At 36.4% G+C, this 27,799-nt stretch overlaps 1 protein-coding gene across 2 annotated transcripts; it reads right to left on the bottom strand.

Annotated features, from left to right (window-relative positions):
- Window positions 1-1,236: 1,236 nt before the first annotated feature.
- Window positions 1,237-6,774, bottom strand: LOC143599397 (calnexin homolog). Of its 2 annotated transcripts, none has more exons than XM_077077361.1 (6): window positions 6,631-6,774; window positions 6,462-6,534; window positions 2,709-3,832; window positions 2,255-2,326; window positions 2,049-2,162; window positions 1,237-1,395 (listed from the first exon to the last, which is right to left on the bottom strand). In XM_077077361.1, exons 1-6 carry the CDS (start codon window positions 6,706-6,708, stop codon window positions 1,252-1,254), a joined length of 1,605 nt encoding a protein of 534 aa, XP_076933476.1. In that variant the 5' UTR covers window positions 6,709-6,774; the 3' UTR covers window positions 1,237-1,251. The 2 variants fall into 2 exon arrangements, with proteins under 2 accessions (XP_076933476.1, XP_076933477.1); XM_077077362.1 differs by having other exon boundaries at window positions 6,462-6,531.
- Between the last annotated feature and the right edge of the window lie 21,025 nt (window positions 6,775-27,799).

The following is a 27,799-nucleotide window of genomic DNA, read 5'->3' as shown; positions in this document are numbered from 1 at the left end:
TCATTTGAGATTTTGTAACTACAATTCTATACATTCAATGTTTCTTCTACTTGAATTATATCTATATATCTTATTCTGATTACAAATTAACAGCTTAACAAGTTATTAATGTCTACAATCTAGTATATTAATCAGAATAATCTATAATCGGGTGATGCTAATTTCACTAAGCATTATCATTCATGACTATTTTGCTGGTATACTCCTTTTTAACTTTTCAATTCAAACAAATCGATAGAATTTTTCGTTTTTTATTTGTTTGTTGTATAATAATTCGTATCCATAATTCTAGTATTTGTGTATGTAACGTTTATATTTTTTATGTATGTATATCAAATAGTAATATAGTATGAAAATACATATAAGAAATAGAAATCAGAGTTTTATTGAACAACAGTTGGAACATATAAAGAGCGATGTATATTGATGAAGCTTACACCAGACTCAAACCTTGTCACAAGCAAAAGTGATGAAGCCATTGAAATCATAGTCAAACATGCTGGCTTTGAACAAAATTTAACATATGTAACCCTCTAATTCATAATCGAAAAAAAAACTAAGCATGTAATGATGCCCTTGAACCTGGTCAACTTTTAACATATTTGAATTCAAACCATTAAATCCCTTAAAATAAGAATCAAACACGGTATTTATTCTACTGATCTTCAGTTTACTAACAAACTACGCTAACCAAGTTGTTACCGATCGGTAACAACTTGCTACTTACCCCCAGTAACTTTTCCAATGCAATTTTTCACCATCCATGTCGAACTAATGAGTTTCCAATAATAAATAACTTTTTAACAAAATCCCCAGCTACGGATCAGCCTCTTGGAACACACAATATCGAAGCCATAGAGGTTCGTTAGTATCAAAAACCATAATAATATTGCACGATTGTGTGCGCTCTAAAACTCGTAAGTCATAACTCATATCAATGTTAACATTTCAAACATTTGATGAGAGGCACTAGCCTAGCTAGTCATACCAAAAATTCTCCAAAGCAAAACTTTTGTATGTGTACCTTCCCATAAAATTTAATAAACTAAGGTTGGATTCATAAAGGTAGGAATAATGGATGCTAGGTTACATAATCCAGGAATAATCCCCATTTACAACATCATACAAAAAGCTATTCCTTTTCCTTTTCCTTGTACACCACAAAATCTGTGTTTTAACAAAAACAAGAAAAAAAAAACATCCTTAAAATACCAACTAAAAACACTACCAACTTCAACAATCCATGCCTCATCAGGTGTCACGTCTTGGCCTTCTACGTGGAGCCGCCACCCCCGCGTCCTCGGTTGTCTCTTCCTCTTCACCTTCCCCTTCAGCTTCTGCTGTGTTCGACGCCTCCCCTTCTTCCTTCTTTTCCGGTGCCACAGTAACCTTTGTCTGTACAATCAAAATTATCAGGCTCATAAATTAACCAAAATCACCAGTTTCAACCCGTTTACTTGTTAACGTGTCATGATTTCGACCCATGTACTTGTTAATAAGTCGTGTTTTAAACACGTGTACTTTTTATTGGTTTGTTTTCAACCCATTTACTTTACTACGGTTTCGCTTTCACCCCCATATACTTGTTAATGGGTCATAATTTTGAACCATTATAATAATGGGCCGATTTCACCACTCCTGCTAATGGATCGATATGGGTCCTCTTTTATCTTAACCGGCTCAACTAAAATGAGAAACTAATGTCAAACGGTTTTGAGCGTAAAGACTATTTGAAGTGCATACAAACTTTGAGCCAGGTCATGCTTTACTTATTAGCGGGATTTGGGTTTTGCTATATCATAAACAGGCCAAACTAAAAGACTTTCTTAAAAGGAAAAATCTATACAACTCTCAAAATTGTTTTCCTTAGATCCAGAAAATTCTTTTATAAAAGGGTCAATTACACATTTATCCATAATAATATTGTGTTCTTTTCCATCCTAATTAACCAAAGAGAGCTGACCCATTTTGACCTGTTACCCGACCCAACTATAGTGACACGTATAATTTCATTCATAAGAAAAGGGAGGGATAAGTTTGATCCTTACCACTTTCTTCCCACCAAACAACAACTTCAACAAGATGCTAAAGAACACCACAACAACCGAAACAATGACACCAATTGTAATGTTTGGTTGTGTTTCAGCCTTCTCAATAAGTTCCTGTAATACCAGAAAAACCATGTTTTAATGCTCAAATACCGATACACACAACACGAAAACCAAAGCATTCTTCTCTAGCATTATCAACTTACCAAAACTTTTTCCTTATAGTTAGCCAAGAAAGGCACGTCAGCAATCTTGTAAAGCACATCAAACACAGCTTTCTGCAAAGATTCAAGTAAACAATCAGAGAAAAGTTTGAAAAATTATAAACGAGTAAATCACTATTTTGGTCCCTGGGGTTTAGGTGTTTAGCATGTTAAATCATTTTAGTCCGAAATGGTAACTTATAACTAGTTTGGTCAATGATGCCAACTCCGACACTCCGTTAGATGTTTCTGTTTGAGGGTTTTGAGTAATTTCACATTAAAGGGACTAAAATACCCTATAACTTAACAATTACATAAAAACCTAAATTGACTGAAATATCCTCTAACATGATAGAAAACACAAAATGCAAACCTCAAGGACCAAAATAGTAATTTACTCAATATAAAAACATCAAGAAAGAAAATTCTTTTTTTCTTTAATTTGCTAGTTAGTTACCTGGATTCCTTTGAGCCCGCCAAGCCCGACTGGTTCTTCAGCCTTCTGTTTCTCTTCTTCCACCTTAAACTTAGGCTTCCATGTAGTATCCCTAATTTCAGCTGCCGTTTTCTCGTCACTCGCTATCAAAATATTATCAAACAAGATTCCATCTTGCATGGTCCAGATCTCGATACCAATTGCAGCAATAGGCTCAAAGTCGGGTTTTTCAAGTTCAAAGTAATCCGGGTTTGGAATCTCACGAGGTTTCCAGATACCGTTGTAAGCCGGGTTATCAATAAGCGGTGCGTGCCACTTACCCTTGTAAGCCGGGTTCCTCTTAAATGGTCTCCTCCATTCACCACACCCAGGTGCAGATTCACATTTCGGGTTGTCAATTTTGGGTGATTCCCATTCACCATCCTCCTCATCATCCCAGTCCTCAGGCTTAACTGCTTCCGGGTCGTCAATCTCCTCAGGCTCATCTTCTAACCACCCCTCGGGTTTCTCAGCTTCCTCATCTAGTATTTCCATTGGTGCATCCTCATCCCAATCATAGGGTTTTGTTGCTTCCGGGTCAGGGATCTTGGCCCTTTCGTCCCAATCTTCGGGCTTTTTATCATCCGGGTCAGGTATGGTTTTTGCAGGGATTAAAGCAGGTTCAAAGTCTTCAGATGATAAGAAATTAGCCTTCTTTTTCTCTTCTCCATCAATCAAGATAACAAGCTCGTTGTCGGGTTTTAAAACAGCGGTGTATATGTGGGTTAATTTGTCTGACGGGGCGGAAGGTGGGAACTTGAGATGGTGTTCAATGTACTCTCCGCTTTTCGGGTTTTTGTGTTTTAAAATGAAATGGACTTTGTTTGTTGCACCGCATTTGTCGGGGCCAAACATGATTGAGTATGGTGACTCATTGTCAAACCCTTTAGCGGTCCAGCCAGCTTCTTGTGGTCGTAGGTATTTTAAATATGCACCACCGCACTCAAGCCCATTTTGTAGACGGACTTCGAATTGGAGAACAATTGTACCGTCTTTGAGCTCGACTGGTTTTTCCAGCTCCTTGACAAGTGCATACTTTTTAGCTTTCTCACTCACAAGAAGACCATAGTCATCATGCCCCTCACTCTTTGAGTGTTTCCATTCACCTATGGACATAATTATGATAATAAAGTTCAGAAACTGATATTGGAAAACCAAAATAGTAAGAGAACTCTGAAACAAAGTATATGTCTAAACATCCACATGAGTGATCAATTAAATAAGCACACAAGAAGAAAAAGAAAGTTAAAACTAATCAAGATGATTACTTGTAGCAGATAGACAGCAAAAAGGGAGAAACGAATATAATGAAGGAGAAAGCTTGTAAGTTCATCATTTTTATTTTACCGTGAATCAAAATGCAATTGAACCCCTCAAGTAACTAATTGACTGACTTGACATAACTTACGTCATTAAGTTAAACCCTTGTTCATTCCATAGCCAAAATTAAGTTAACATCTTAAAAAGGCCTCAGGCCCAAAGCCCCAAATTGTGTATATTCATAGGTTACTGGGTACATTTATATGTATCTCTTATAATTATTTTATGATTAATGGAAAAGGAGGATGTGCGGTTTGGATTCTCATGAAATAATAATGCATTTTGTTCTAAAACTACAACATTTCCCTTTTTGGAAAAAATGACATAACTGTGTGTTTGAAAATGACTTTGATATGAACCCATTCAGATCCAAGGGAGCTGAAGGGTTCAAGGAAAATGAAGAGCTAAAGGAAGTCGAATGGTCTAAGTAACCGCTTCAATAATTACTACAATTAGGTCTATTTATATGTTTGTGTTTTGAGTTAATGGATATCCATGTTTTATATATTAGGGTTTGTTAACCTTGTATTTGGAGAATTGCCCTCTCGAATCGGCTAACCGGAGACTAACCCATCTCGAATCGGGTCAACTATCCTTTAATTTCTTGTTTCAAATTCGGGGTTCTATCATTTGGTTCCATTGCCGGGAAACACGATGGTGCAGACCCGGAATAACCAGAAGGAAGGTAGCGATGGTAGTAGTATAACATCTGATCAAATCGCCGCTCAATTGGCAGCCATCGCCACTAAGCTCGATGCCATAGTCTGGCAATTGAAAGGTGATGTTGCAGAACTCAAATCTGTGATGTTTGGAACACCCCTCCTGTGCAACAATCAAGATCTGGTCAACAAAGAAACCCCTGGCGACAGCACTACCGTTGACGAAGATCGATCTGAGCATGATTTTGGTGTTCAGTTGAAGATCGAAGATTGGGAAAAAGCTCAAGATGCCGTGAAATTGTTGCATACCAATTTGGAATCTCGAGAAGTACCAGATTTGGTCAGAGAGGAAGTCTCAAATGATAGCCCTAGTGATGACAGAAATCTACCTGAGCAGGGTGTTGAATTGAAGATCGGAGGTGGTATTCTATTGAAGGTCAGAGAAGATTTGGAAACAAACCAAAATCAGATAAAAATTCAGGCCTACCTAATGCATCATGAACTGACTTTTGAGGTTGTGGATGCGGACTTTCCACAATTTCAGCCCCATAGATGTCTTGGAAAATTGTCATCCAGGTTTTTCGGTCCTAATCACATCATTCCAAAGATGGATCAGTCCCAGAGTCATCAGGTTTACCGTGTAGACATGTTGAAACCCGTATGGGTTAGAGTCCCAACAACATTTATAAGTTCCTTCCCACCGATTATCAAAGATTGGGAAACCAATCTTCAACTTCATTCAGCTCTAAACAGTCGCGGGGTCCGGAAAGCCGGTAAACCTACAATTGAATGGCTAATCGCTTGGCTATCAAATTCTAACGAGAGAGAAAATAATATGCCACGTTCTATTAAGCGGGCCTATGAAACATGTGCAGCTACAATAGAATGGATGATCGCCTGGCACAAATATTATCGAATTTCCGACTTGAGGACAAGTCGATTTTCCGGGCGGGAAGTATTGATACGAACCCGTTCAGATCCAAGGGAGCTGAAGGGTTCAAGGAAAATGAAGAGCTAAAGGAAGTCGAATGGTCTAAGTAACCGCTTCAATAATTACTACAATTAGGTCTATTTATATGTTTGTGTTTTGAGTTAATGGATATCCATGTTTTATATATTGAAAAATATTAGGGTTTGTTAACCTTGTATTTGGAGAATTGCCCTCTCGAATCGGCTAACCGGAGACTAACCCATCTCGAATCGGGTCAACTATCCTTTAATTTCTTGTTTCAAATTCGGGTTCTATCAGACTTTTTAACTAATTTGCACTCTATGGTTAGGTGATCTGAAAAAGTGTCATAAGCTCAGCATGACAAAACAGACCATGTTTCAGAGACCTAGCTTCCATAGCATCTAAACAAGAATGAACCACTGAGATTTTCAATGGGTATCATATTATGATGTGATAACAAAAGGCTACTAATGCAGATAATAAAGTTATTATACTCTTAACTCAATAATCATTCACATAGCCTGTAACACAAAGTTCAAACAGTCATCTTGTACAAATGAAATTATCATCTCATTAAAGTTTAAACATACATACAAGTAACAGCAATTACAGTAGTTTTAAACTGGAGTAATTACACTACAAAAAATGAATAAGTAATAATAATTCCTCTAGTTCAAAAACGAGTATTATTATTACATAAGCTATATACACTAACAGTTGAAACGATTTATAGCTAATAATAACAAGTTAGTTAATAATACTAATTAGACAAAATACACCTTCAATCACAGCAGCAACTGATACCTGAATAATCTTCCTTGTCAGAGACGATCCAACTCCCCTCAAAAGGCTCCTCAAAAGACTCATAAAATATCTTCTACAAAACAAATAAGTATTATTACTACTTACTTACTAATCCATAAATTACAGATCCACAAACACACGCATCAATCAATCAAATTAGTTCACTTACAGCGTCAGTTGAAGCGTAAATCTGTGTAACCAAGCAGCAACTGATCAAAACAAAACAGCACAACTGCAACGAACGCATCTTGTGATCTGAATAATCGCCTTGTTCAATAACAATTTAGAGATGAAGCATCTAGAAACAGAGGAGGAGACTATGTATGAATATGAATATCTACTTATCTTACTGTGAGTTGATTTATATTAATATAGATCTGCGAGGAGTTGATCTGCCCAATAATATCTCATGCCACGTTTAGTTGACCAATGGGAGTTTGACACGTGTTAGCGTTACGACATGCCTTCGTGTTGCCTGTTTGAGATCAACGGCCACGATCTACGGATTGTGTTTTGGGTAAATCTATACTATTGACTTGTTTCATGCGTTGACAATGACTTTGACTCACGCCCTATATTTCATTATTTTGAGTGATTATTAATTTATTTTCCCATTTTTTAACCAAAAACCACTACAAACGATGGTAGGATGGATTTTTTTTATTATAGAAAGTGGATTCTAGGTATGATTTTGGTAGGTTTTAGGTGTTTTTCTGTTTGAGATGGAGAAAGATTTAATGGCACGTGTAACTTAGGGATGACTGGATTCTCCATCTGAGATAACTGGATTTAAAATTCCTGGCTTACGCCACATAAATCCTCCATCCAAGATGGAGGGAATGAACTTCACATTTTCATTTTAGCAAACTTATGTATAATAAAAGAGAGATGAAATGTTTTTTTTTTCTTTTTTTTTTTTTGGGGGGGGGGGGGGGGGGTTGCATTTTCCCCTAAATGGGGAGCTTACTCACACATAGCTAGGATTACAAAGAAAATAAAAATTTTTGGGAGAGTGTTTGATACCCCTTCCCTTACAAACATTACAATATATATAGAAAGGAAAAGGAACGTAAAGTTCTCTTTGCTTACGTAATTTTTACATAATTGAACATGGGTGGGGTCCTAATTACGTGTCCTCCATTATTTCACTGGAGGCTGTCGCTTAGCCTGCTTTATTCACATGCTTGCTTTTCTTTAATCGATGTACCCATGCGTAGGGTCTAATTCACGTGTATCCTCTATCATTTCGTCTGAGATGAGGTCACTTTCTCTGCACTCTTCACATGTATGATCTTCTATAATGTGTGCCAGTTCTTGACACAATAATTTTTTGGTGGCAGGACCTACATTGAGCCGGTTGGAGATAATTCTCTGCTCAATGGCTTCTATGGCGTGCTTTTCATGCACAGGTAGATGGGGTTCCATTGTAACTAATAATTACGCAGTTTTGGCTGCAGTAATTGATTTTTTTTAAACTTCCAACCGTAATTTGTTGAAGGGTTTTTAGAATTTTTAAATATCCATTGACTCTAATGGAGACCAAGTTGCTAACGTCTTCTCGTTCTTCTATTATTTTGGAAGGTTAAACATTTCTTGTTTTGGCTATTCCAACTTCTAGCACATGTAGAGCGGGAAATCTTCTTCCTTGATACCAATCTGGTAATGCTGAAGTGCATTCTATGTAGATGTTGGCCTCTTTTGCTGCTGCTATTTTCTTTCTGAAGGTTTTTATAGCCTTCTTCATTCCTTCTGTAAACGAATTGATTTCTTGTAAGTTTGCTGAAGATAAATATTTTTAATTAATCCAGCCAAAAATGCTAGATTAACTAGATGGGGATCTGCTCCTGGACAGAAGTTGTATAGACTCTTTGTCATTTTATCTTTTGTGAATATGTGCTCGACTTCAAAGTCATCAGGACTAAGGGCCCTAGCTTTTGACCAAACTGATCGGAATTCGTCTAGAGTGATTAGATCGATTTCTTCATTTTGGATTTCAATTCTTTTCTCTATTCTTTTTTCAAAGGGTAAATTTGAAAAGCTAACCGGTGAGGTTTTCTTTGTTTTTGTTATAGGCATGGGAAAGACGATAATCTTTAAAGGTATTTCTTTCTTTCCGAATTCTGCTGAATACCTTGTGGCTTCTTGTTGAGCTTGTAACAGGGAGCCAAATTTTTTTAGGGAACTGTTGTATGCTGAACGTATATTGAGACAATAGCCCAGTCTTCATAAATTCCTCTGTGGTCTCTATAAAAAATGACGTAGAACCTAGTTTTTTGATTTCCTGGAGATGTCAACTTTTGAGCATAGGTGGTTTTAATAGTTTTTAGCAAACTATCATCCGTGAACGGATTCGAGTCGTCTTTACCGGAGCCGTTTGCTTCCGGACTAGAATATGATTGTGGCTCATCTTTTGTCGTATGTATGCTTTTTCCCAAAGCATTAGGGATCAACGGACTTGATTTTTCTTTACCTTTAGCCATTTGTAAAGGAATAGATTCTGTTTTAAGACTTTCGTCTTCCTGTACAGAATTTACAATTTTGGCGTTGAGCAACTCATTGTATAACGCTATTTGTTGTGGCACAACTTGTAATTCTATTAAAAGAATTTTTTTCTTTTAGGCGTAAAGCCTTGATTTTTTCTTTCTCTTCTTCCATCACATTTGTTTTTCTAGATATGGTTGTGATGAGTTTTGTGAAAGGGACGTATTTTATTTATAGAGAAGGATTACGTCATTGCTTACGTATTCTGAAAATCACATGTCAAGCTATCAGCTAGCACGTTTTTTGGTCCTTCAAGATGTTCAATGTTAAATGATTATCTCGAAAACCACATTTTCCATCTGACGAGGCGTCCTTGTTTGTTATCTCCTGAAAATTTTGTTTTTAGGAAATAAGTGAAATTTTTGTTATCTGTCCTGACCAAAAATTTTACAGGGGTTAGATAAATAGAAAATTTTGAAATGGTGTTTTTTACCGCTAGTAATTCTTTTTCATTACTGTGGTAATTATTTTCAGCTGGTTTAAAACTTCCAGAGGTATATTTACAAATTTCCTCTCTATTAGCTGTTTTTGCCTTTAAGACCCCTTCCCAAAAATCATTTGTGGCATCAATTTCAATTATAAGGGGGGAGTCTTCTTCTTTTGGAAGATAAAGTCTTTGATAACCGTCGTTTGAGTCAATCAAAAACCTAGTTAAACTATATAGATAGGATAAGTAAGGTATCGTATCCACCAGGAGTATGTGGTCAATGTATTCGTGTAACAGATTTCTAATTATGAAGTGACTGGTTTTTAGTGCTGATCACACAAGCAATTAAAGTGAATTTAGAGAATTAAGCAAACAAACAAGTAAACGAGTTTCAATCAATTAACAAAGCAAATCACACCCGGGACTTCAAGTAGGTAACTTACAGTAATCTCATGCAACCTAACAGATTAATCATTAACGGTTAACTACAGACTGATCAACTAGACAAAACCTTAGGCAACAATAATTGCTTTACACACGGCACTGGTTATCAAACGGTCCCTGCCAGTGTGACTCAGTTAAGGGCAATTATATGCTTTGTCGTGTTCAACCTAATCAAACAACCATATGATCAATTATTATAGCAACTGGTAACTAATCGTTCAGATCAACGTAAACCTAAACCGATTGAACACACAGAAATACTAAACATCAATAATCATAGATTATCCATAAACAGTTATACATAAATGTTCTTAGTTACATGAGGAAACTGAAATTGTTACAAACTTTACATCCCAGGTATGATTCGGAGAAGACTAGCCGAGCATCGTCATCGATAGATCTTCAATTCTGATGAGGAAGGCCATTAGGATTGATCAATAGATGATTGGTAGCCCTGGAATTCACCCAAAATCTCCTAATAGCTGCTGCTGGTCGTCAATTATGATTAGGGTTTGGAAAATAGAAGATATAGGTCAAAATCCGTTTTTTCACGTTTTTTAAGACCATCGCGTATCGCGATGACCATAGACCCTACCCGTCGCGTACCGCGACATAAGAAAACCTCATATTTGGATTCCTCTCGTCGAGAAACACAAAATTCATATATTATGGCTCCCGTAACTCATTTTCTAGCTCAGGATATGCTCGTTTTACTTCAAGGTCGCATTTTGTCAACCGATCTTGTTTAGTTTTAGCATTGGCTTATGATTTCTCATCCATAATCTTCCCGAATCCTTGTAACACTTCCCAAGACATCAAATCATGCTTCGGTCTTCCCGATATATCATTCCATGCTCGTACAGGTCTCACATTTAGCATCTTTAACGATCAATTACCAGAAATACAAAAGCACGTATGAAGTACCAAAGTTCTAACAATATACTCAATAAAACTACATATTAACACACTAATATATATACAAAATACCCGACCATCACATCCCCACACTTATCTTTTGCTTGCCCTCAAGCAAAACTCTAAAGTAAACATTAACCTTCATCATAGGTATGTGAATTATCGCCATTAATACTAGTAAGGTTTAAGGTCATACCCAGTGTTAGGCCACGATTTTTATACTGAGGATCCTTTATCCTTGACTGTCTTATGGATAGTTTATCCTTGAAATATACATCAGGATATAAAGGATCGACGATCCTCGGTATTGTTTGTTTACTAATGATTGCGTTTAGTATGGTGATGTGTTAGACAGGTATATCAACTGTAAGACGAACTTGCATCAATTATCCTCACAAGACAACCTTTAGCTGGAGCATGGATCCAGGATCCTAATTCAACATAGCTGATTCTGGATGAACTCTCTAGAAGATTGACGTTTAAATAATAACAACGGTATCTAGACCTGGTCTACCGCTTTGTTCGCTAGTGAGTGACTATCAGTACGTGGTCAAAGAGCACGTTGGTGAAGAATGGAAGACTAGCGGATTTATAGGGCGAAGTTGTTAAGTTTGTTAATTACTTTTTCCTTATATTTTTGAGTATGATCAAGCTAGAAACACACATGTACTTACGCACACACTAGAGCAGAACAAAACACTCTCTCTATTCACTAGCTTTCATTGTAATCTCGATCATAAACTCCACAAACACTTGTAATACCTTTTTGTTAATCAATAAACTCGACGGTGATAGTTTTCACCGTCTGAGGGTTTTTTTGTGCCGGAGACCACGATAACCATATACTCATCGACCAAAGGTTACCTTGTTGATCTTTGATTGGAGTGAATCGACCAAGATTAGCTTATTAATCCTTGACCGACGTCATTTCTTCAAAGATTACCTCGATAAGTTTTGACCGAAGTAAGACTATCTTGGTTAAGGGCTTTTTCCCTCGTGATCAAATCATTGTGTTCACCAATATTATAATCATACACTTGCTTTTACCGAGTTAGCACCTTACCTCACTTAACAGATTTGGATATGTGATCCTTGACAGATTTCTGTCCAAAACAATTTGGCGCCCACCGTGGGGCAATTGGTGCTATAATCCATATTATTCTTATCACTCTCAACTTTTTCGTACCCATATCACTATTAATGGCCTCTCAATCATCCTCTGCTTCATGAACCATGCCAGCTACGGTCCCTCTTTCTTCGAGGACTTTGCCACCGATGCCTCCGCCAATCATGGGAGCACCAAGGGCTGCTGCTGCTGGAAACAAGACGCAACTACCAGTCTTTCAGAGCTCAAAAACTGCTATTGCTGCCCCGGTGGTTAGTACTAACAGTGATGTTTCATCTATGTTTTCGCAGGTTAAAGCATACATGAAGCAGCAGAACAAGACCAACCAGAGGATCCTCCGTGAGATAGAAGATATCATGAAGAACAAGAGGCCAGCTGAGGATCTCACCCCCTTGATGCCCAGGATGCTGGATTTCAGCAGTCCAGAATCCATGGCGCAGTTCTCGCAAGGATCATCCATCCTTCAACCAGGGTCCATGGGTCAGCAGGCTCAAGGATCCTCAGTATTTCAGCTAGGATCATCTATCCTTCAACAGGGATCCATGGGTCAGCAGGCTCAAGGATCCTCACTATTTCTGCCAGGATCATCTATCCTTCAACAGGGATCCATGTGTGAGCAGAATCAAGGATCCTCATATTATCGGCAAGGATCGGTCATCCTTCCACAAGGATCCTATGGTACCCAACCTCTAGGATCCTTCATCCCGAATCAAGGATCCTTCTTTTCGAATCAAGGATCCTCGGGTGTCCAACATCAACGATCCTCCGAAGTCCATGAAGGAGATATAATCCCCATGCAGACCATAGCTTCTGGAGGACCTACTCCGATTGCTGACTCCTCTTATCCCAGATACTCGTCTGGAATACCAAACTCCACCCAGCAGAGAGGTAACTGGTACGATCCTATATCTTTAGATACTAAGCATATTCCCATGCAGGATTCAGGTATCAACCAGGCAATGGCCAGAGAATTACAGAAGCTAAAGGATATGATATCCAGTGTCCCGAGAGTGATACGTCCAATCCCTGAAATACCGGAGGGGAGTCACAAATTATCCAGATTCGCTCCGCCCATATGTGATGCTGAAATCCTGAAGCGGTTTCAAACTCCCAACATGAAGACGTATGATGGGAGCACCGATCCTGAGGAACATGTTGCCCAATATCGGGAGAGAATGAAAATTAATCATGTACCTGAGAAACTCAAAGAGGCTTGCCTTTGTAAAGGATTTGGAGCCACATTAATGGAAGCTGCACTAAAATGGCTGCTAAGTCTTCCCCCTTTCTCGGTTACATCTTTCTCTCATTTAGTTAATTTGTTTAACACTCAATTTTCCTGTAGTCGGAAATTTGAGAGGTTGACCAGTGATTTGTATCGTGTTATCCAAACCAGTGATGAATCCCTTAGGGATTTCGTTACGAGGTTCGGAAAGGAAGCTCTAGAAATCCCAAACCTTGATATGACTACTGCTGTTGAAGCATTCAAGATGGGAATTCAAAAGAGCTCCCCTTTTTATGATGATTTAGTGATGACTCCATGCAGGACATTAGATGAAGTTAGAAGCAGAGCATTGAGATACATCCACTTAGAAGAAGATAAAAAGATCCAGGATCGTCTCGGTGGACAGACGAAACAAGAAACTCCTGAGAAGAATAAAGGATCCTGGAATAGGAACAACAATGCGAAGCCGTATGCCAAGTTCAACAATCAGAACGTACGGGCAGTTGAAGAAGGAGAAGACAGCGAAGACTATCCTTGCATCTCCGACTATTGTTTCTCTGTAGATACTCATGGCTTGATTTGTGCCATGAAGGATTTGGGAGAAAAAGCAAGGTGGCCCCGAAAAAATGAAAAGGTTTTCGGCTTCAAGGACAAGTCTAAGTGGTGCGCTTTCCACGAAGATTTTGGCCACGCAACAGACGAGTGCATCGCCTTAAGGAAAGAAATTGGGTACCTTCTGAGCAAAGGTCACTTTAAAGAACTCTTGGGAAGAAAGAAATCCAAGATCCAGGATCCTGAATATCTTCCACAGAAAGCGACACCACCACCACCAGATGCTCATGTGATCAACTTCGTCTCCAGAGATTATGATCTATTTAAAGATTCGTGTACCATCAAAGAGAATTCCGTAGAGAAGTTCGAGTTGGATGATGAAAGAAGACCGCTCATCCCCACTACTCGAGTGACTGATCAGAGAATCTTTTTCAAATCAAGAATCTAGGATCTTCAGCAGGACAAGCTGGATACGCAAGCAGTCAGTTTCATCTCTGGAGGATCAGACATATGTGGAACTTCTTTCTCCGCAGCAAAAAGACTTGCCAAGGAGATCAAGATGGATAACGGGGATCATCCGATAGTGTCAACAACATTAACAACAGACAAAAGAATCTTCTTCGATGAGGAAGACAAGCTGAACATCCAGGATCCTCATCACGACGGTTTGATTATTACTTTATTTATCTCTAACCATTATGTACGCAGGATCCTAGTGGACAGTGGCAGCTCGGTCAACATTATCCAACATGATGTCCTGAAGAAGATGAACATCCCGGATTCAGAAATCATTCCTAGAACGTCGGTGCTGGTCGGCTTCAATGGGGAAACTAAAAAGACATTGGGGGACATCAACTTGTCAATCTATATCGAAGGGTTAAATTCATATAAAAAATTTTGTGTTATAGATAACCTCTCCTGTTGCAATGTTATTTTAGGCAGGCCCTGGCTCCATGGAATGAAAGCAGTAGCCTCAACATATCACCAATGTATCAAGCTACCTACCCCTTGGGGAGTCGGGAAGATGGTGGGTGATCAAGCGGAGGCCAGATACTACTATTCATCATCAATGAAGCCAACAGCCAAGCCAACCATAGCGTAGCAATTACAACAACATCCTAGGAATGTGCTAGAGGCTCAGGAGAAAGATCTTAAAGAAGTATCATTGGACCCCGAAGATTCAGAAATAAAGGTGTTCCTAGGATCCAATATCCCCAGTAAGATCGAGGAGGATATAGTATCCTTCTTATCGCGAAGAAGATCCACTTTTGCTTTCAAGCACTCGAATATGACAGGTATTTCAAAAGAGGTAATCACTCATAAACACGGCCTTGATTTATCTGTAAAACCCGTCCACCAGAAGCGAAGGAAATTCGCTCCTGAGAGGAACAAGATCATACATGAAGAAGTTGAAAAACTTCTTAAGGCCGGTATGATCAGAGAGGTTCAATATCCTCGATGGCTAGCTAATGTGGTCGTTGTTTCAAAAAAGAATGGAAAGTGGAGGGTGTGTGTCGATTTTACCGATTTAAACAAGGCATGCCCCAAGGATCCTTTCCCATTACCACATATAGATGCCATGGTGGATGCAACGGCTGGACATGAAATGCTTACCTTTATGGATGCTTCCTCTGGATTCCAAAAAATTCAGATGGAACCATCTGATCAAGAAGATACAGCATTCATGACTCCAACCGGCATATATTGTTATACTGCTATGCCATTTGGACTAAGAAATGCAGGGGGAACATACCAAAGATTAGTCAACATGATGTTCAAGGATTAGTTGGGTAAGACTATGGAAGTCTACATAGATGACATGGTGGTGAAGTCAAAGAAAGCTGAGGATCACCTTAGAGACCTCGAGGAAGCATTCAATATCTTTGACCACTATAACATGAAACTAAATCCATCCAAATGCCACTTCGGTGTTAAGGCTTGAAAGTTTCTGGGATATATGGTCACAAAGAGAGGAATTGAAGCAAGTCCGGAGCAAATCGAAGCCATTGTCAATCTTAAATCTCCTGCAAATGCCAAAGACGTCCAGAGACTCACCGGAAGAATAGCGGCCTTGAATAGATTCATCTCAAGATCCTCCGAGAAGTGCAAAGACTTCTATGATATTCTTAGAAAGAACAAGAAATTCGAGTGGACTGCAAAGCATGAAGCTGCACTTACAGCACTGAAGGATTACTTATCCTCAGCTCCAGCCCTAATGATGCCTGTGGATGGAGAATCCTTGTATTTATATCTTGCAGTCTCAGGAAATGCAGTGAGTGCAGTCTTGGTAAAGGATCATGAAGGTGAATAACATCCTGTATACTATGTAAGTAAAAGTCTTCTAGATGCGGAGTCCAGGTATTCTCATTTAGAAAAACTAATTCTTGCACTTATTATGGCTTCCACTAAATTAAGACATTATTTTGAAACTCATCCTATTATTTTGAGAACTAACTATCCTATAAAGAATGTTCTTAGAAAACTAGAGTTGTCAGGTAGAATGGCTAAGTGGGCTGTAAAATTGAGTGCATATGATATCCAATATGAGCCGAGAACAACAATCAAGTCTCAAGCGCTAGCGGACTTTGTGGCTGATTTCACTAGTGATCTACAAAAAGAGGCTGACTTGGAAGTCCAACAAATAGAAAAGAACAAGGATCCTTGGATACTCTTCACAGATGGAGCATCTAACGTAAGGGGAACATGATTAGGGATCCTACTGAAATCGCCACAGGGGGACATAATACCACAATCCATATCTTGTGAGTTCCAAGCAACAAACAATGAAGCAATCGCAGGTTTGCAATTAGCCAAAAGCATGAGGATCAGGTATCTTCAAGTTTATGTAGATTCTTTATTGATAACTAACCACTTTAACGGCTCGTATGCTGTTAAAGGTGAGAAACTAATGAAATATTTAGATATTGTGAAGGAATTGTCAAAATCCTTCGAAATATTTAGTATAACACAGGTACCGAGGGAAGAAAACGCTGGGGCAGATGCCTTAGCAAACTTAGCCTCATCTCTGAATATTCCTGAAGATTTGAAAATCCCAATAATCCATATTCTCTCGCTAGCAATAGAAGAACAGGAAGTGGGAGAGATAAAAAATGATAAAGAAGTCATACTCTGGGATCCTTTATCCTCAAACAATAAAGGATCATGGATCCATCCAATCAAGAACTACATTCAGACTGGAGAAATTCCAGCCACAGAGAATCCCAAGTCCTTCAAACTCAAGGTATCCCAATATATTTTGTTAAATGATATGTATATAGAAAATCTCTTGCAGGTCCATATATAAGATGCATCGAGGATCCTGAAATCCAAGAAGTGCTCAAGGATTTCCATGAAGGAGATTGCGGAAATCACACAGGTGGGAGAGCACTATTTTCCAGAATACTTAGAACTGGATACTTCTGGCCAACAATGAAGAAGGATGCGGTGGAATATTCAAAGAAATGTGATGCTTGTCAAAGACATGCGAATATCCTTCATCAACCAGCAGAGCCTCTATATCCTATATCCTCCTCATGGCCTTTCATGAAATGGGGTATGGATATTGTAGACAAACTGCCAAAAGCACCAGGTGGAAAGGTCTTTATGCTTGCTATGACCGACTACTTCTCCAAATGGATTGAGGCAGAAGCGTTTGTACAAGTCCGAGAAAAGGAAGTAATATCTTTTATTAAACGAAATATTATAACTAGATTTGGTATTCCCGCTGAAATTATTTGTGACAATGGTTCCCAATTTATCGGGAAAATAACCACTAACTTTTGTGACAGTTGGGGCATCAAAATGATTACTTCCACTCCGGTTCATCCTCAAGCCAATGGCCAAGAAGAGTCTAGCAACAAGATCATCATCAACAATCTAAAGAAGAAACTAGGATCCAAAAAGGGAAAATGGGCTGAAGAACTTCCTTATGTTCTTTGGGCCGACAGAACTACGCCCAAAAATACAACAGGCCAAACACCCTTCTCTTTGGTGTTTGGATCAGAAGCAGTGATTCCCACAGAAATGGTGGTCCCTACTACAAGAACCAGCATCCGTGATCGTAAAGCCAACAAAGGAATCCTTCTTCAAGACTTGGATACTATAGAAGAACTCAGAGACCTAGCAAAGATTAGAATGGCAGCTTATCAACAAAGGGTAGCTGGGGAATACAACAAAAATATCAGAGTCAGAAGATTTCAAGAAGGAGATCTAGTACAGAGGAAAGCCTTCCAAAACACAACAAATCCGGCTGACGGGAAACTAGCGCCCAAATGTGAAGGACATTATCAGATTGAGTCAGAAGCAGGAAAGGGCGCATATCATTTGGTCATAATGGAAGGCAATAGACTACCGAGAGCATGGAATGCAGTCCACCTCAAGAAGTACTTTTTCTAATCAGGATCCCATATCTTGAGAGGATGTATTATCCTTAGAGAATCAAGGATCCAAAAATCGGTAATATCTATTTAATTACTTATTCATTTTATATTTTTATTATTCTAAGGATAATGTATTTTTAACATTTATTTTTTTCAAGTTTTTTTTTAAGTAACAATGCAGATTTCAATAAGAAGTTCAATGTCTAAGAGGTTAGCCACCTCTCCGTTACATTCAAGGTACTATCCTATCTCTCTCGGCTTAGCCCACGTTTGGATATGACTCCCGATGGTCATGTCCTCTAAGGTTTAAAGGTTTTCACCTTTCTTATAAATAGAGTTTCTACACTCTTGCCTGGAGCGCACGTTATACAACGTATGGTCCGGGGCAGCGGGACCAGTACACGCTTAGTGGCTGACAATTTTGTTACTTTCGGCTATATGGAGGATCCTACGATATATGGTAGACGTACCATTTCCTAAGGTTTTAGGGGTTTGCCATTTTGATGACCGTCGTTTGAGTCAATCAAAAACCTAGTTAAACTATATAGATAGGATAAGTAAGGTATCGTATCCACCAGGAGTATGTGGTCAATGTATTCGTGTAATAGATTTCTAATTATGAAGTGACTGGTTTTTAGTGCTGATCACACAAGCAATTAAAGTGAATTTAGAGAATTAAGCAAACAAACAAGTAAACGAGTTTCAATCAATTAACAAAGCAAATCACACCCGGGACTTCAAGTAGGTAACTTACAGTAATCTCATGCAACCTAACAGATTAATTATTAACGGTTAACTACAGATTGATCAACTAGACAAAACCTTAGGCAACAATAATTGCTTTACACACGGCACTGGTTATCAAACGGTCCCTGCCAGTGTGACTCAGTTAAGGGAAATTATATGCTCTGTCGTCTTCAACCTAATCAAACAACCCTATGATCAATTATTATAGCAACTGGTAACTAACCGTTCAGATCAACGTAAACCTAAACCGATTGAACACACAAAAATACTAAACATCAATAATCATAGATTAACCATAAAAAGTTATAAATAAATGTTCTTAGTCACATGAAGAAACTGAAATTGTTACAAACTTTACATCCCAGGTATGATTCGGAGAAGACTAGCCGAGCATCGTCATCGATAGATCTTCAATTCTGATGAGGAAGGCCATTAGGATTGATCAAGAGATGATTGGTAGCCTGGAATTCACCAAAAATCGCCTAATAGCTGCTGCTGGTCGTCAATTCTGATTAGGGTTCGGAAAATAGAAGATATAGGTCAAAATCCCTTTTTCACGTTTTTTAAGACCATCGCGTATCGCGATGACCATAGACCCTACCCTTCGCATACCGCGACCTAAGAAAACCTCATATTTGGATTCCTCTCGTCGAGAAACCCAAAATTCATATATTATGGCTTCCGTAATTCATTTTCTAGCTCAGGATATGTTCATTTTACTTCAATGTCACATTTTGTCAACCCATCTTGTTCAGTTTTAGCATTGGCTTATGATTTATCATCCATACTCTTCCCGAATCCTTGTAACACTTATGCATAAAGCTTGGAATGTAGCTTTATGCATAAGTTAAAACACCAAGAAATCTTTGTAGATGTTTTTTATCTTCTAAAGTGTCTGGAAATTTATGTAAATTTTCCAAAATATGTTTTTGTGGGCAATGAGTACCTTGATCTATTTCAAGACCTAAAAAATTTATCTTTATTTTAAAAAGATTTGCTTTCTTTTTTGACAAAATAATATCTCGAAAACCACATTTGTCATCTGACGAAGCGTCCTTGTTTGTTATCTCCTGAAATTTTTGTTTTTAGGAAATAAGTGAAATTTTTATTATCTGTCCTGACCAGAAATTTTACAGGGGTTAAATAAATAGAAAATTTTGAAATGGTGTTTTTTACCGCCAATAATTCTTTTTCATTAATGTGGTAATTCTTTTCAGCTGGTTTAAAACTTCCAGAAAATGTTAGGGGGGGGGGGGTTGTTAATTAACAAGGAAAATTAAGGTTCTTATAAAATATGAACATCAATAGAATCTACATCCAGGGTTGTGATCGGTCCAGGATGTGCGAACAACATATTAACCACAAGTGCAAATCACAATTAAGAATTTATGATGTAAGGTTGTATACAATTAATTAAAGATTAGACATATGTATGTCTTAAAAACTCACACCATGCTGCTTTTATAGAATATCTCGTCTCTGTTCCTCACAAAAGTGTGTATGTCATGTGACTAAGACCGCACCCGTGAGTGTGTCAAAACTGAAAACTTGAGTTCAATCTCTCCATATCATATGGAGGGTTTCACTCATTATTAAGTTGCACATTTCATATCTTTTTTATTATACATAAGTTTGTTAAAAATAAAATATGGAGTTCAATCCCTCCATCTCAGATAGAGGATTTCTTGTTAGGCTGCCATGTGGCGCAAGGGGGGGGGGGGGAATCCTGGATCCAACCATCTCAGATGGAGGATCCGGTCATCTCTAATTTACATGTCACCGCTGACTTGGTGTGCCATTAGATTGGTTCCTCCATCTCAGATAGACGAGCACCTAATACCTATTAACACTCTTGTCAAGAATAGGAGTTACAAATAGCTCCTTAGAACCTAAACCATGAACCAACTAATAAAATTCCAAACAATAATTGTATTAAAACACGATAAATGACAATTAATGAAAAAAAAAACTATCAAAATGCACAATGAAAATAAACCTGAGGTTTATCAGCACCAATGAAACTTGTTTTTAAAGCCAACAGCAGCAAATAAGCAAATGCTACAACTCTTAACAACATATTATTGTAACCTAAGGATAAACAATGATATACCAATAAATGGATTAATTACATGAACTTGAATCAAGCTTATACAAAAAAGAAGGTTCTCAAACAGGGTACCAAATCATATAAATATTCTTCATCATCCATTACTCTCAACCATCCATCATGTACTTCACTTGTAGATCAACAAATCGGACACAATCAGAGTAATTAAACTCAATCAATGAATATGCTTTAATGCATATATATTTAAATGTTAATCGCTGCATTAAAATGAGAAGCAAACAGGTAAGAATTCAAAACAATTAAAGTATAAAATTTAATTAAACTGTTAAAAGTGTCAATTAAGATCTTGAAGTATATATTTTTAAATTACAGAATTATATGAAATCTTTGAGTTTTGAATTTAGATAATTTTAATCATTATAGCATGTTTATGAACGTATTAATAGTCAATTATTCAAATAATTATATGTAAATAAGAAAACCGTTATTGTTAGTTAAAACAGTTATTAAATATTTGTCAATATCACAATAAATATACAGCTATACACTTAAAAATAACAATATACTTATGCTAGTAAATTATTCATATATTCAAATAAGGAAACCATTATTGTTATTCAAAAAAATTATTGATTACTTGCTATATAATAACAATAAGTATACATCTATATGCCTATAAATTACTATATAGTATATACTTATGGTAATAGTTAAAATAATTGATTGGGAGTCAAATATATTGATACTAAATTGCAATATGATCAACATATTTGAAAATAGAACTGTCTAAATTATAGTTAATTACCTTCAAACCAACCTGTGAACAAAGTTGGGCCACATAATGCATTGTTGAACCAATTATCATCTAAAATAACAAAAAAATGGAACTTAATTAGTAAAATATAATAAATCATAATCACCAATAGTGGTGATTTGGGAACTGTAACTAAAATTAACTCGCACCAAATAACAAAAAAAATATTATTTTGGCTTCTGACATTAGATGCATATATCTCAGGCTATAATTTTAGTTGGGTTCACAAACATCGTGTGTCATATTTGGGTTAACTACATTGTTTAAGATCCTATAATGGTGATTTGGGAATAAATGAACTGATTTGAGTAGTTTGGTGCAACAACTAACAGATTGTGAACCAAATAAGCAAATAACGGATGATTTAAAATTGATCCAGGTTATTGTATTTCAAAAGCAAGAAACATTCTATGTTAATTTAGTTTTGAAACAAAATCAAAATTATAGCATTACAAATTGTTAATTATATTTAAAACTCTAGTTACTTGTAACCAAAAGTTAGTACTCACCTTAATCTTTTTTTTTTTTCTTTTTGTAGCAACCGAATCCCAATGTGCAAATATGAAAAACTTTACTTGCATTCATCTCATTCATTGTTATTCACATCTCGTGTCATTGACAACATTCTCAATATATGCATAATTTGGATTTCCTTTTGAATGAATATACAACGTGTAGGACTCATCTAAACCACATTGCATCTACACAAAATCGAAATATATATCAGTCCCCAAAACTGAATCAAGAACAAACCAAATTCATGAATAACAAATACCAACACTAAATACACCAAAACATGGAAAGATGTCATCACAACTTTCATTAACCCTAACAGGAAAAAAAATATTGTTTGACAGCTAATTCGTCTTCTGTCTGAGATCAGTAATCACATAATCAAAACAAATAAATACTCAAATATGGTGATTAAGTCTATACACAAATTTGAATGAATACCATAAAGACGAAACATCTAAAGTCTAGCATTAATTCAATGATATGAAGATATAAAATCATACCAACCGATCAAAAATAAAACGTAAATAGGCGATGCTGATCGAATCAGGCACGAAGATATTGAATCGGCGATGACGGATTTCGTTAGAGATAAGATCGAGATGAATACGCTAATCGATTTTCGGGGTTAGGATTTTGAGAACGACAAAGAGGAGCGGAATAACAGAGCGTGTAGAAGTAGGGTTGGAATAAGAACGACGCCCGTATTCAAATGTTCGCATAGGGTTATAAAATTGAATACGGGTCCGTGAGTTATAGGACATTTGGATAAATTTTAATTAAAAATAAAAAGTTTATTAGGTGAAATTTATATTTTTATTAATCATTGATGTGGAATCTGACGTGGATAGGCTATTTTGATGTCATGTGGAAAACATGTATTGCTTTTATAAAGTAGTTAGATTAGGTGGTGCATTCCATATTTATAAAGGGATGCACTCCTGAATTTATATATAGGGAGTGTTACACTGTAATTTCAAAACTCGGGGTTTCCGTACACCCCCTACCTTCTATATAGATCCGCCGGGAAAACCCCACCAAAACCTAAGTTTTTGAACAAACTCAATACACAAAAACCCTTCTCCACGTGAGGCTGCCTCATGATCGAATTATGTGCTTACCCATTATACAACTAGATTAGAGTTGTTGATCACATTGGGAGTTATGTTTCCACTCATTTTTATAGAGTTTTCTGTTATTTATCATTTAGTGAAGTTTTTACTTTTTAGCAAAGTTATGTTGTTACATGGTAATTTATGTTATTTTTCAAGAACCATGATAATACAACTGTTTCTATGTAGTTACATTAGTTATGTTAAAGGTTATGGTATTTAATAGTACTCTATTATCAATATGGAAAACTACATTTAGTTATGTTAAAGGTTATGGTATTTAATAGTACTCTATTGTCAATCTGGAAAGATAGATAAATAACATATAATCATTACCGTTCATTTGTATATTACATACCAAGATCGAACATATGGTTTGGTCGTGGTTTGTAGGGGTGAACATGGGTTGAGCGTGAGTTGACTATTTGGAGAGATTGCTTGGTTAAGGATTGGTTAAAGTCGCATGTTTAAACATATTTCGGTTTATAAACCCAGTTGAGTTTTAGGTCAATTCAAAAAACAAGAAACAATTTATATGGAAGAAATGGAGTTATAAATGTAACAAAAGGTTTCATATAAATGCCGAAAAATAAATGTTTGTTGTGGTTTAGTTCGATTTCTCACTTGCTTCGCCATTTTAGTTAATTTTTAATTTGGTTATATTCAAACCTTGATCCTTGTCACACCCCGACCAAAGGCGGCGGAACATGCCGAGGTGTAACGATTGCCAATAAGCACATGACACTCTTAAAGCGACAATATTTAATAAACTCATTTCATTTCACAACATCGAAAATGTCATATAACAATATTCATAATAAGTCACAACAAAATATAACAAAATATAGCAAATCAAATATTGTTCATTTTTGCTAATATCCTAATGGTATTTGAGACGTTTTCTTCAAGCATCCAAAATCAACCAAGATGTAAACTTGTAACATTTCATAAAATAAAGTTTGTCAACACAAAGGTTGGTGAACAATTCATAAGTTTGAACATATAGATATATAGTATGAAAGATCCACAAAACTAGTATACGAAACAATAAATAAAAGCTATAAACTTGGATAAATATCAATCAATCAATCAATCATACCCAGTAAAGTCCCACCGACAGCAAAGCTATAAGTAGGGTCTGAGGAGGGTGGGATGTAGGCACACCGTACCTCTATCCAAAGGAATAAAGAGGTGGCTTCCAGAGAGACTCTCGGCTCTAAGTACATGTGTATGAAGCAAAATAAAGGAAATCAAAGTTTAACAGTTATATAAAAACTACTACTAATAATAATAATATTAATAATAAGATCACAGTTTAACAGCTATATAAAAAATAATAATAATTATAAAAATAATAATATATGTGAGAGAAATACCATTATGGTATGCCAAATAGTTGAATAATTGCTCGATTTGGATAAAAATAAACTTGGATAAATAGTTGTCGCTAAACAAGTTAGCGACACCTAGCTATAAGGGGATGCCAAATAGTCTAGGATTTTATAGTTATCGTTAATTGCATTACGTTAACGACACCTTGCCATAAGGGGTTGCCAAATGGTCTAAGATTTATAGTTCCACCATTCAAAAGCGAAACACGTAGACATTTAAGCATAGAACACCAAATCGAGCAATTATTCAAGTAAAGTATACAATAACGTTTGTGGTTTAAGACCCAAGTATAAAACATTTAGTTTAGATAAGATGAAATGTCACCCCCAAAATAAAAGATAGAAAACGGGGTATGAAAGTACTCACGTTCAAGTAATAAACTTGAAAGATTGATTATTTGAAGATTTGCCGGAACGACGAGTCTAACGTATGAAGCCTAAATAAAAGAAAGTCTTGGATTTAGAAAGGTTGCCTTAAAGATCTTTAAATAAAATAATTGTTGCAAAAAGTAAACAATTAAAGTTCAAGGTTTAAAATGTAACTATTTAAGAATTTAGAATAATAACCCTTTAAAAATGTAGGTTTGCTCGAAACCGGGTTAAAGTATCTAAAATGCAAAATGCAAGTTCCATTTAGGCTAAATATACTAAGGGTCTTTAACGAGTGTTCGGGTTGTTGGTTCGGGTCTTGATGAATGGTCAAACCCAAAGTCAACTTTCCAAAATATTAATTGTTATGAGATAACTCACAAAAACTTTATAAGACTTAACCAAGTATGTAGATCTATTGTTTTAGAACTAACAACGTACGTTAAGCGAGTGTTTGGTTTTGTCGGTCCAAACTTTGTTATGAGATCACGTTGGATCCAACATTTCCAAGTACTTAAGAAAATAATAAAAATCAGTTTGTAAACTATTTTTAAAGAAATATACAAGTCTTGATAGCTAAAAACACACTTGTGTGTTTTAAGCGAGTAAAAATCGGATCGGTTCGGTTTCCATTCACAACAAGTTCATAGATGGATTCCACATACCCATATATCATAGATCTTGTATAATAATGTACAAATGAAAATATTTGAGTTCTACAACTAAATAGGTCAACAACAAGTCTTTTTAACAAAAGTTCGGTTTGGTTCGGTTTCTATCTCACAATAAGTTCATAGATGAATTCCACATACCCAAGACTTGTATATGTGACTAACAAACTAAAATGAGCAGAAGTTAAACATGTTTATTAAGCAATAATAAGTTAGATAAATATATATATATCAAGAACACGAAGTTCTTCATGAAGCATTGCCTTACGAGGTCCGAAACCTCACCGACCGGAGCCGGAGAAGTAACTACCAAAGGTAAAAAGGGGTGTTATATTATATATATGTTGTGCCACCATAAACAAGTATTAATAAGGTTATATTAACAAGTTAGAAAGAAAGATTAAACTCAGTTTGACTTTTAGAAGTCAAACCTTCAAGAACACTAATAAACAACCTTGAATCTTTGATGTTTGAGAGAGAAATTTGGAGTTATAGCAGGTGTAAATGAGGGGGAAAGAGTGTGTATATATAGGGGAAGGAGTTGGGTCAAAGATGGGTGTTAAACACAAGAAATTTCATGCAAAAAGGGTAAAAAACGAACACAAAACAACAAAAACGAGTGCAGGTCTGTAGGAACCGTCAGGCAACGCGACCGGCATAGGGATCCCCCGTCGCGCGGAGCGACGGGGTGGATTTTCAGATTTTACAATATTTTCAAAAATGGCAGTTTTGGCCCCCGAAGTTCGTTTTAAGTGATTTTTAAGCTTTTTAAAGACCGAAATGAATGTTTTCAAGACCCAACAAGTGTAAAACAATATTGTAACATAAAATCCATCATTTTTATTATCTCCAAAGTTTCGGTTTACAAAACGGGTCAGTTTACATAAATAAAGTTTACAAAACGGATACGAATCGAGACCCGAAATTGACGAATGTCACAATCCTGATAAGACCAGACTGAAATTATATTGTTCTTTATGACAGGAGCCCGACCTCTTTGGGGCCTAAAAAAATAAAACTATTGAGTTTTTTTTCCCTTCAGAAACATAATAAATCCTTACTTTTACACTCATAATTATACTTAGATTTAACTATTATTTCATTTGTGTCACATCCCAACTTAGCGCCTAGAAGTGTGACCAATAGTTGGTACCTGTTTTGTAAATATATCAGAGTTGCAGATTATTTAGCGGAAAACCTTTTTTATAATAAAATATTAATTTATTTTGAAACCTTCTCGGATATTATATTTTAGTACTTGCTTTATAAATCATGTTTAAATATTGTTTGCAATATTTTAATAATAAAAATTTGAGCCATCTCTACCCTGCGAGCATCTAATTCCATGAATGGCTCTAATTCTTTACTATCTGTGCTAAATCTGTTTCCCTGAAATGTGGGGAAAAGTACGCCAACGATATGATGGTGAATCGTTGACTCTGTTAATATTTAATAAATCTTTGACTGACAAGATAATTTTCTATACAAGCTCAGCAGAAAGGTCTATTATTTCTGGGATTTGTACCACTTGCTATACACATAATTATGGTTCTCTAGGAACTGATGCTCATTGTAGAACTTGGTTATGACTGCTAGTCTGCGGCCACATAGCCTTGATTAATAGACTAGACAAATATGTTTGGATTCAGACACATGTGTACTCGGTCTGAGTTGCTTTTATTTTCTATCTTATATATAATAGGGACCATGTAATCCCTTAAATATTTGTATGTTAGAGATCACGTAATCTCATATAAACATTTAACTGACTTGTTAAGATAAAAAACCCGTTTATCTTAATGAATGATTGTAAAAGGTTTAAGTATTTACCTGTGATTGTCTGTTCTGAATGATGTGGTGATCTCGTTTGAAAACCTTTTTAAACGAATGATGATTAACCTATAATAAAATAGGTTTATATAAATATTCGGATCGTCTCTTAATCTGGCTATAGACCTTTAGTCTGGTTTTGATAGCTTTAAACCTTGATTGATTATTTGTTTGAATAAATTTTTTTTTAGATTTGAAGTCTTTCTGTTTATTTGTT

Source organism: Bidens hawaiensis, unplaced genomic scaffold (assembly GCF_021521415.1).
Source record: "Bidens hawaiensis isolate Kalapana, Puna unplaced genomic scaffold, B.hawaiensis_p1.1 tig00052136_1, whole genome shotgun sequence".
NCBI classification, from domain to species: domain Eukaryota; kingdom Viridiplantae; phylum Streptophyta; class Magnoliopsida; order Asterales; family Asteraceae; genus Bidens; species Bidens hawaiensis.
The sequence above is the reverse complement of the archived record's forward strand: the minus strand, read 5'-3'. Positions and strand labels throughout refer to the sequence as shown.

Coding starts and splice junctions, on each gene's coding strand:
- LOC143599397 (XM_077077361.1), bottom strand. CDS start 6,708: ATGCGTTCGTTGCAGTTGTGCTGTTTTGTTTTGATCAGTTGCTGCTTG. Junction 2,163..2,254: donor ACTATAAGGAAAAAGTTTTG/GTAAGTTGATAA, acceptor CTGGTATTACAG/GAACTTATTGAGAAGGCTGA. Junction 1,396..2,048: donor TGTTTGGTGGGAAGAAAGTG/GTAAGGATCAAA, acceptor TTGATTGTACAG/ACAAAGGTTACTGTGGCACC.